The sequence below is a fragment of the Typha angustifolia genome, chromosome 13 (genome assembly GCF_048772165.1).
Source record: "Typha angustifolia cultivar Huaian chromosome 13, ASM4877216v1, whole genome shotgun sequence".
Classification (NCBI taxonomy): Eukaryota; Viridiplantae; Streptophyta; class Magnoliopsida; order Poales; family Typhaceae; genus Typha; species Typha angustifolia.
Genome location: NC_133251.1, coordinates 12,193,440 through 12,205,000, shown reverse-complemented (window position 1 = coordinate 12,205,000; position 11,561 = coordinate 12,193,440). Strand labels below are relative to the sequence as shown.

Genomic DNA, 11,561 nt, shown 5'->3' with positions numbered 1-11,561 from the left:
TCGCAAAATCTTTTATTCCAACGCCTCCTCTATCCAAGGGTTTACAAAAGCTATCTCAACTCTTTAGATTGAGTTTTCGACTACTGCCACCAAAGCACCACCAAAAGTTTCTGATGATAAAAGTTATCTTATTTATGAAGGAAGTAGGGAGTAAGATTGTGTTCATAAAGAAAGTAGGGATTAAACAAAAACAACTTTGATTGGTACTAGCTTTCCGTAGGACAGTGTCTTAGATTTCCAGCTGGCAAGTCTTGAGCGCATCTTATCGAGCAAGAATTGAAAGGCCTCATTTTTAGAACATGGCAGAAGTAGTGGGGTGCCTAAGTATTTCTCGCCTAGGGTGAGGGAACTAGCTTGCAACACCTCAAGAATGAAGGCTTTCTTAGTCTCATCGGTCTTGTTGCTAAGAATATAACAGATATATCCAAGTTGATAATCTGCCCTGATAACTTGGAATACGTGCTGTGCTGATGGTGTTTGAGATAGTTGAGGCTTCATTCACACTAGCATTACCAAGTAGGACAAGGTCGTCAGCAAATAGCATATAAAATTTATGCCCAAATATATGATATTTCCAATAATCCCGACATGAATGAATTAGCTTACATAAAATACAGACTTAGTTGAGAGAGAGTACAATAAAAAGTTATCATACACAAACGATGTTTTCACATCTATTTGATGTATTATCAAATTATATAATACTATAAAAGTAATTATTTATTGAATATACATTATTCTTAAAACTAGCAAATATATATCAAAGTAATTTATTCCTTTTATCTGTCTGTCTATACCTTTTAATTAAAAGTCTCGCCTTATATTTGTCGATTGAATCATCTTCTTTTATTTCTTTTTGAAGATTAATTCGTAGTCAAAAGATTTACACTCTATTAGATGATATATTAATTTCCAAGTATGATTTTATAAGATGAATTCAATTTCATCATGGATAGCTTCTTTTCATAGAGAAGCTTCCGGAGTAGGTATCATTTTCTTTGAAACTCTAGAAAAGAAAATTCTAACAAATATGTTAGCAATTCAAACCAAAGAGATAAAAGTTCTAGCCCTCTTATTGTCATGTCTTTCTAACATAGACTCGAGGTTATGTTTATTTCTTTCTATATTTTCATAAGTGTTTTTAAGAAAACTTATTTCTAATATAACTTACATGGAAATACATTTTAAAGAATGGATGCATTCGTAAGCTCAATAATTATATTCTTACGCAACTCAAAATCCTCTGATTTCTAAACTTGTGTTGTTATGAACATAACCAATGTGGTCATAAAATAGTTTGCAAGTAGCATATACTTCTGACTTTTGACCCATATTTGCTAATATCATCTTGCAAGCTATTATAGAGATTACCAAAAACAATGAGAGCACATGATTAATATTATACAAATTAAACATACATAACAACATCATGCATGACGGAGGATTTGCATTTGTTTTCAAGTCAAACAGCAACCCTATTCAAGAACACATTGAAGCATGTGAACCCCAAAGACAGTGCTAGGGGAGAAGAAGAAAAGAAGGAAGGGAAAAATAACTCGTGATTCATCCAATAATGAACGTGGGCCACAATTGCAAAAAAGAAAGAAAAAAATAAAATAAAAGAAAGAGTATTTCAACCCATTCCAACTTCCTAGAGAGAACTTTCACGATTAAATGAATCATGACGTCTTTTGGGGCCCAGAGTTGGGATTCAATCATATTATGTTGCATTAAAAGACTTCATTTCAGACTTTAGACATGCAAGACTTTTATTGGATGACCATAGAAGTTATCATGCTTTATTTTATTTTGCTTTCCCTTTTCACAGCTGAGTCTCTTTTTAACCTTCCTTGGATCTCACACTAACATTAAGTAGGACTCTCGTGCATTAGATGCCACTTTGGAAAAGCCATTGGATAAATTACATTCTACCCCTTTTCATTCTAATTTAGGGTTATTATATTTTACCTCCCTATAATTTAGCTCAATTATATAACATCTCTAAGTATTTAAATTGTTTAAGTTAGACGAATTAATTTATGTAGCGAAAACAAAATTATTTAAATTATTTTTTCATACTACAAAACAAAGGTTGAGTGAGTAAAAAAAGATTACTCAGTATAAAGTATATTTAACCTTGTAATAATAAATCATTTGACGTTTGAAAAGGTCCAATATGTAACTATATAAATTACTTTGGAGTTTCAAACCCCAGGGCCTTTTCTGTAACTTTCCCATGCTTAACGGATCCGACGACGCACATCGTGGGACCCAGGGAAGAAAAGTTTTGGACACGTAAGCACCCCGGGGGGGTAAAAGAAAAAGGTGTCGCCGTGTCGGCCATTGCGATGGGTGACGCCACGTGTCGTATTCAAGCTGGGCCCAAAGTCGCGACAGTTTATATAGGTTAAAAAAGGTTAAATTTAGTAACTTTAAATAAAATACCAACCAACTCCAGTAGATTGATAGGTATCTTGCGAGGTCATGAGTTTAACTCCAGTTCTAAATAATATTATTTGGTGGTTAGTAATTTGATGGTTTGGCTAGATTCGGTTGATGATTCGGCAGTACAATTAGCTTGAAAGAATAGCTTGTCAACACAACGGCTTGGAGTAGATTTAAGTGACGTTTGATTCGAAGCAATTGTTCAGCGACGCATATGATTTGAAACTGAGACTAGACACCTAAAAAGGTAAAAAAAAAAAAAACTTTAAATAAAATACTGATAGATTTAGTCGAGTTTATCTTAATTTTTTTTAATAACGTATAGAAATGATGACCAAATTAGTGTCTTATATGTAAGAAAAAGATGATCTAACTTAGTAACTTTTTCGCTTTAAAATGTTAATAAACTCGGCTTTTAACGGATAGTTACAATGAAATAAATTCCTTTTTTTAAGAAAAGGCCTAGTTTGGTCAAAAACTCTACCAACCACCTATCAATGTAGTAAATTAAACCACGTGCGTATTTATCCGTGTGGGTCCCACTGTCACTATTCTGTGACAAAGGTTTGATAGAGATAGAGAGAGAGGGGGGGGGGGGGGGGGGGGGGGGGGAATCAATAATTGATAAGAGCGTTGATGCTTTCACAGGCTTGCAAACAGTAGCTAACCATCAAAACTAATCTTTTCTATCGATTTGTTTTTTTTTTTTTGAAGGATTTTATCTTGATTTCTTTTCCTTATGAAATGTGATTCTTTGGTGCAGAAAAGTATTGTATAGATATCTTTATTCATGAAACCATTGATAAAATATTTGGAAGTTTGATCTCGCTCCGTTATTCTACCTATAGAACTTTATTTCTGTCGGTCGGTCAAAGATTTGTTGGTTCTATAAATAATTAAACAAAAGACTTAGAGTAAGTTTGGTGGAGAATAATAAAAATTTGCAAGGTAGATTTATAGAGAATTCTAGGGCTATCATCTTATGGTGGATACTAAGTCGCTGACTTATAGAAAAAATTTCTTTTAACACTCAATCAAGTGCAAGCTTTTTCGCCACTGGTGCACAAAATAATTCCCCCTTATTTGATCTAAAAATAATATGCTTCAAGGAGAAGAATTTTAATTAGGATTTCCTTCTAAAACTATTGGCAGGGGACGTAGCTCATATGGTAGAGCGCTCGCTTCGCATGCGAGAGGCACGGGGTTCGATTCCCCGCGTCTCCACGTTGTTTTTACTATATTTATTGAGATTTATTTTTCATATTACAAATTAGTCCAAACAAAATGACAAAATTTAAATTCAATTTCTTAATTAAAGGCTAACAGGAAATGTTCCTATCAATATACCTACTATCATATGCCCCAAGACCCGTCCTAAGGGATACTTTGATTTTTATTTCTCATGGCTGGTCAGTGGTCTGGCATCTCTGCCAGCCAACCTCGAATAATTAGATGATATGGTCAATTGTAGTTATACCCAATAGCTTTCAATCATTAATGGGCTTCTTATTGAGAATTAGAATATTGACAAGAGAGAATTCATTATTATTTTTTATCTTGGAATATTTCATCTTAGTAGACATTTTAATCTTGACCTTAAAAGTATGCCATCAACTTAAAAGGAAAGTCAAACAAGATATTGCATCAACTGACTATGAATGGTTGCACAACATAAACCTGCCACTGGAATGTTTTGTACCAGTTGCTAATACCGAGCCACCAAATGTTTCTTTACGATAAGTAACACAAGCAACTAATTTAAACATCTCAAAAGCATAGAAGTTAGATATATTTACAGTAACGTTTAACTTGTCAATATGAAAGTTTCCGGGCATGTCATGGTAGGTTCTGCAGTGATTGATTAACCCTGGAGTGGAACATATAACCTACTGCTGAAAGAGAACTATCTCAGATTCTCAGGTCCATCTAAATGGATGTAAATGTTTTCCACCACACTAGCCCATAGGTAAATAAATAATAACATTACGTGTGAAAATTGAAAAAGAAAAGTCACATGTTATATAAACTCAACTTGGCTTCTGTTTGTCATGAGGTTCTAATGTCTTTCAATTTACCAGCCTTCTTTCCCTATACTTAAATGTGTACAATTTACAACCAAATGGTATTTTCCAGAGCTGAAAAGCAGTAGAAGCAAATGAAATGGAAGAACCTGTCCAAAGAACTAAAACTCTCACAAAAGAGAACAAAAGCTCATCGATACAACAAATTGACCTGCTCATGGTTTCAATAATAATTAAATAAAATGTAAGGAATTTTACTTGTCATAATCTTGTGGACTGGTCCTTCCCAAGAATTTCATAATGGAACCAAGAGACATTAATATCAACAAGCCAAAATTAATAACACCCAAGCAAGTGGGCAAAGGGCACATGAAACAAACAGCAGCTCATCAACATATACACATGATTACCTCAGTAACAAGATCTAAACATCTTAAACTCTAAAAGATAGCTTCTCTATAGCAAAATATGTGGTTAAACTTAATCTAGGCATGAAAGGAGGTCAAAAACAAAAGAAAAAGGAAATGCTACATACAGTCGTTAGCATTTTGCCGAGAAGGTATATATTAGAGGATACAGCTCAGATATACCCAGTGCAAAGATGCAATAGGTAAATTGGCATTACAGAAACACTTTGGTTCATTTAAAAAGTTGAACCGGAGTTCCAAAAAAATAGAAAAAATATTAAAGGAGAGCTTAAAGGAAAGAGGATCAGAATATCGAACATAAAGAGTGAAAACTGAAACAAATATCACCAGCATCTACAGCATACCACATAAATGGTATGATCAACAGGAAGAAGAAACAAAAATAAATCCTGTAAATTTGGTACAAGGAGATGACCAGGAGATATTCATCAAGCCTCCAAAACTATGTACCAGAAGAATAATGAGAGGATCTTTGAGATGCACGACTCAAGATTCAAGTATATAACTTCCAAATAATAATTTGTTTCTAGGATGACAATCTACGAAAACAATTAATGAGCAGAAAAGTTACAAAATTGTCATATCATGTAGATGGATAGATAGCCATATTACCTCGGAAGGAATCAGCATGACAGGGTTATAAATATAACCATACTGACTGATCAGTTATTGAAGAGTAGTCATAAACAGGAAACCTTGGCATTCTAGTTAAAACGATTCACAAGAAAACAACATCAGAGGAAAATATAGGAGGGCCTAAGGATAGTAGAATAATTAGAATCGACAGATTCTGTAACAGAAAGGGAATCCTCAAAGACAAGTCAGCATTAGATTCTTCAGAAACTCGAATAGACACTGAGGAAAGGAAAGACACTATGGAACTACTCTGCAGAAAAAACCTTAAGGGAAGTGAAAAAGATCAGATGTGCATGGCAACAGACCAAAAGAACATCTATTAGTGCTTGAAAGCACGACTGCATCTTATGTTGACATTATGAAGGCCTTAATTAAGTTCTCCGCTGATTGCTTCTGCTCAGTAGTGCCCGAAATCTGAGCAATGCGTTCAAAATGGGATGATTTGGAATCAACAATGTCTATGTGAGCACCAGAAATCTGCAGCAATATGAAAGTAAACAGACCGGTCAAAAGAAAAACCAGTGGTATATTAATAAAAACTAGTCACCAACAAAGCACAAGGAGCAAAGATGTTTAAGGTCAGGTTTTATAAGATAAAAAAAGGGAGCAACTTTCAGATCATGCCCTGCATTATTGACATATTCTGGTTCAAACCCAACCTTTAACTATTTCTAAATTGAATACTCCATTTGCCTTTAGTTCAACAAAATCACTAATACAGCTGGTTTAACTTGATATCAGCCAAAAGTACAAATCTGCTTTTAATTAAATCCATCCAACCCTAACAGAACATTGCAATACAGTAATAGTCACTTGGCAAATACTAACATCTACAGTCAAGTGTTTTCATGATAGGATCTATTAAGTTAAAAATTAGAAGTTTAGAACCACAATGTTATTTGCATATTTTTAGGAAAATACAGGGCTCAATGTAGAAATAATGAAAAAACATTGTACAGCTAACAGGATAAAATAAGATTCAGTACAACTTGTTCAGCTGATTATGTTGGGTGGGAATTTATTGCGAGTCAACCCCTGTGGGTCAGTTCGAGCGCACGGCCTCGATCGTATGTGTCCAATTGTCGTGGTTAGGGTTGTCAAAATAATCAAGCTGGCTTGAGCTCGGCTTAGACATAAGTTAAGCTGAGCTTGATACAAAATATGCTCGAAAATAATTCCAAGGCAAGCTTGATCATGCGGCTCAATCAAGTAGGCTCAATAAAGCTCAAAATAATAATAATTATTATTATATATATATATAATATGAGTGATACTTTTTATACTATACTATAATTATGTTATATTCTAAGATTTACGTAAGTGGATAGTTATGTACTCTGATCTTATAAAGTTTAGTTTTGAATTTTAATCATATCATATCTTTTCTAAATACATGGATATTTCTATTAGTTTATAATTTTAAATTAGGTCTTATTTTAAGCTTGATTCAAGCCTAAACCAAGCTTAATTTAATTCAAACTTGATCATTGTCGAAATTTGGATTAATTTAATTAAAGCTTGAAATTGGCTCGTTTAGGCTCAAGCTCAAAATTAGCTTGAAATTGGCTCAAATTGAAATAATTTCAATTTAAGCTTGATTGAGCTTGGCTAGATTACACCCCTAGTCGTGGTCACGCTCGAAATTGAACACAAGGGGCCCACAAGATAAAGTGGGCATGATTACGACCATCGGATGTCCACAATGATGCACACATCCGACAACACACTTGGACCTACTCAAATGGTATCGCCCACACCAAATCCCATTTTGATTATGTTTTCCTGTTTTCCCAAAAAGGGGGATGAATGAAATTCATCAATAAGAATATGAGATGTAATAACTGTTTCTATTTAGATACAAACAAAGAAGCTCGTGAAATTCCTTTTCAGATCTTTTCTTGGAGTTACCAAGAGCCTCAAATTTAATGATAGTAAAAATCTGGAAGAAATTCAAAGTTAAAAATAGATAAATAAAAACTTGTTAAACTCACGACTACTAGGGGTATCAGGACAGGTCTTATTTTCTGTAATACAACTACACCTTACCTGTCTTTCATTCCCTAAATGCTATAACAAAGTATAAAAGAACCTTTCATTGTATAAATGATATGGGAATAGCAAACTGACCTTCCTAATGTTCTCCAAGTTTGTACCACCTTTTCCCATAACTTTAGCCAAGGCATTCGCAGGAATCATCATTTCACTATATGGAGGCAATCTGCCAGGTAGTGAAGCAAGAAAGTAATGAACAACAATTATAGCACCTATAGCAATAAAATAAATCACCGTACTGGAGTATCGAAGCTGTGGAAAATGACAATGATCAGATCTCTCGTCACAGCAAGTTTCCAACCATATATCATATATAAAATGCAGTGCCAGATTTAATTTTCTAAACAAAGTGAACAGAAAAACATACCCTCCATACGTCTTTGATGTATATGATGAGACTGATCTATAACCATTCTCTCCAGCCTAAGAAAAAAATATACATACAAATCACCGATGTCATTCCATATGCAAACAGTTGTAGAAATATGAGAATAAGTTAAAAGGAAAAAAAGGCTCCGTTGCTGCTGACAAATAATGATGTGAAGATGCCCATGTTATACCTGCAAAGAACTGTGCCCATACAAACTGCTTCCAGGATAAATTCCAAAACCTCTTTCAGCCTCAGCTCTTTGATCATAGCTCAAAGGGGCCACTGGTGGAATACTAGGCAACATGGCAGGCAGAGAAAGCTTACTGCTGTATAAAGGATCTATTGAATGTATGGTCTGACTGCCATCCTTCGGAACATTCTGGCTGCCCTCTCTGTCCCTCAAAACACCTTCCCTGAGCTTTAAAACTATCTGAGCAAGTGCATCACGCAGCTTACCCACCTCTCCAGACACCTGGACGCAGTCAACAGATAAAGGAAAACCCCCATAAAAAATCTACCCTATGAAACCAAAGAGAAATAGGGAAGCAGAGAAAGAATACCTCTACAAGCTCATCACTGGAGCCAGCACGCTTGGGCTTTTCTCCCTTTGAGATGCGAATATCAGCCTTAGTCTTCTTGCGCATATCATTTATAATTGAACCACCCTTGCCAATAAGACAGCCAATAACTTTTGATGGGACAAGAAGGCGGATACTAGCTCTTTCCTCATCTTCATCATTAATCTTTCCTTGAAGCAGCAAAACAGCTTCAACTGCTGCAGATTTCACATCAAAGGTGGACTGCAGATGCATGTTACAAATCACATAGGACCTACTGCTCGATAATCACGAATAAAACAAAGTTATAGGGGTGAAAAGATATTGGTCAAACCTCAGGGGATGTAACAGTAATTACACACTCCTCTGACTCGTCCTTTGTGTCGTCGACATCAATACGTGCACCACTGTCCTGCCTTACACTCTTTATGGTGCTCCCGCCTTTACCAATAACCCGTCCAATCTTGTCAGATGGACATAAGACGCGAAGTACTAGCTCCTCTGACTGTGATGGGCCACTGAACCCAGAAATAACAGGAAGAGCAGAAGGATAAACTGGCCACGCACTAGCAGCATCTGAAAACCCAGGAAACTCTGGAATATGAGGTGTTGCACCTATGAGTGGTAACCCAGAGCTTGGAGGGGGAACAATGGCATCAGCACTGTGGTAGAAGCTACCAGCTGGATAAATAGGGACATCTGAAGGGATAATTATACTTGTTGGAACCTCTGGAACTGAAGTTTCAAGGGAGATCTCTTCTTTTGGTGAAAACTTGTACATAATGGCAGATACAGAAAGTAATGCTCTTCTAACTGCTTCAGAATCACCTGTTATCTGGTTAAACATGAAACGGATATCAATACAGATGAAAAAGAAAAAAAAAATGGCTTAACTGATAATGCACGGGAAAAAAATTAAATAACATGCAGAAAATGCTAGCAAGATATGACAAGACTCTTTCATTCCCAAACTGACCAATAGTAACACTAAGAAATGCCACAAAGTCATCCTACATATCAAAGTTATTGACAAAAACAAACTTAATGCTCTTAAAAGCACAGTAAAAACAATCAGCTTTTCATTAAAAATAAAGTTGAAATGAATGACATCACTAATCACAACTCTACCAAGAAAATTGGCACATGCAAATCATAAAGCAATGAGAACCAGTTGTATTAACGAAGCTTCCATAAAATACTTCTCAGATAAAATGTTTTATTCTATCTAGCTACCAAAAAAGAAAGAATCAATGTTTCTACCGAAAGATCATATAAGTAAAATGTTACGCACTAGATAGAGTTACAAGTAGCTCCGCAAGTGATAATGTAGCATCCTGTCAATAAAAAGTTACAATCTGAACAACATTTACCTGAACAAAGTTGTCAAAACTCATTGCACAGGAATGAGTAGCTTCATTGGAATCTTTTGGGTTAACTTTGATGTTTGCTTTAGTCTTCATTCTCAATCTCTTTATTGTGGCCCCAGACTTGCCGATTATATTTGCAGCTTGGCTTGCTGGTACCAATATATTGGCTTCTTCCTTGTTATTCATATCAGAATCACTAGTATTTGCCAGAGCATTAACTATAGCATCATGCACCTTAAGCAGAGCATCCTGGGCAGCACAAAGAGGTTCTGTGACATCCTCATGATCATATACATGATCTTTATCCTTAACATAACAATATATGGTGATAACCCTTTTGTCTGAACCAGGATAAGGATCAACGACCTTTATTTTAGCACGAGTCTCCTGCCTAATTGAGTTTATTACTTTACCACTCTTACCAATCACACTCCCTATAACACCATTTGGACAAAGTATGCGATAAACAACCAACTCGCCATCACCAAAACTATCCTTGTTGACTGGCCTCTTGTTCTGATTTCTCCCTTCATGATCGTCACCCCTCTGTTGCCTTGAACGCTTCCCAGTCTCGCCCATATTTCAATGGACCAACAACCTATGGCTGACCTCAAAACAGGCGACTTCGTGTGTTTTGGTCAATGCCCTGACATGCAAACACAAAGCACAAACCAGGACGTCAGTCATAAGATTCTTAGCAGGAGATTCACAAAGAGACTTACTACTACTACATCACAGATACACAGAGAGCATCTGGGACAAACGATACGCTGCCTACGTCTTGAAAGAAATAGAGAAAGAGAGACGCATACGTTAGGGAACGAGGGTAAAAATGAGCATGATAAAACTAACCTCTTGGAGAGATAAATCAAGATACAGAGGCTCACATAATAGATTCTAATTGCCCAGGCTATGAATTCACCACTATACTAGACAGAAAAAATAAATCAGCATTATTAAAAAAACATCGCGCAAAAGGCAATGTTCTCGTAACAATCGTACATTCATCATCGCAAAGAGGAATTTTTTCAACATTAGCAAACTCCTGCACAATAAAAGAAAAGGAAAGAAAAGGAACTTTAAATCAAGAAAGCCAAACTCTAGGGATCACCGGCACCGAAGCTTGCAAACACAAGCCAAAACCCTAGCTCTACAGAGACCCCAACAGAACCGCCATCAAGGCGCAAGATGTTGAAACTCTAACCCTACAAAAGAACGTACGGCGGACGACGGAGACGTACCTTAAATTGAGAGAGAGAGAGAGAGGAAAAAACTAACCCTAGGCTACGCCAAGGAGGACGAAGGCGTTTGGAGACGAGGAAGCCGTCGCGATTTGGGTTTTAGTAAGAAAAGAAAGGAATCGAAACCTCCGTGAAGAGCCAACCTGAAACCTCCTTATCTTACCGGCTATTGGCGGTTACCGGATCAAAGCCGGTCGGATTCGGGTTAGCCTCTTGGGACGTCAGCTCAAACACCTTCGACATCATCTTGTGTTAAGTTGTAAGTCTTGATGGAAATAATTTTACCCTAATTATCTCTCTGATTTGTATTATATCATAATTCTCTTCAGCATTGGTGAGTTATTATTATTCTTTTTTATTAAAAAAATAAATATTACTTGTCTATGCATAATTAAAAAGAGACTAATTTCTTATATTACACTATAATAGAAATAATCAACATAA

At 35.9% G+C, this 11,561-nt stretch overlaps 1 protein-coding gene and 1 non-coding gene across 3 annotated transcripts; one reads left to right on the top strand and one right to left on the bottom strand.

Annotated features, from left to right (window-relative positions):
* Window positions 1-3,596: 3,596 nt before the first annotated feature.
* Window positions 3,597-3,669, top strand: TRNAA-CGC (transfer RNA alanine (anticodon CGC)). The gene has a single exon. It is a non-coding gene; the product is annotated as a tRNA-Ala (tRNA).
* A 994-nt stretch (window positions 3,670-4,663) lies between these two features.
* On the bottom strand, window positions 4,664-11,247 carry LOC140773591 (KH domain-containing protein At4g18375). Of its 2 annotated transcripts, none has more exons than XM_073116224.1 (8): window positions 11,155-11,247; window positions 9,880-10,522; window positions 8,844-9,344; window positions 8,513-8,752; window positions 8,143-8,424; window positions 7,950-8,005; window positions 7,658-7,748; window positions 4,664-6,007 (listed from the first exon to the last, which is right to left on the bottom strand). In XM_073116224.1, exons 2-8 carry the CDS (start codon window positions 10,453-10,455, stop codon window positions 5,876-5,878), a joined length of 1,878 nt encoding a protein of 625 aa, XP_072972325.1. In that variant the 5' UTR covers window positions 10,456-10,522; window positions 11,155-11,247; the 3' UTR covers window positions 4,664-5,875. The 2 variants fall into 2 exon arrangements, with proteins under 2 accessions (XP_072972325.1, XP_072972326.1); XM_073116225.1 differs by having other exon boundaries at window positions 11,118-11,204.
* Window positions 11,248-11,561: the final 314 nt, after the last annotated feature.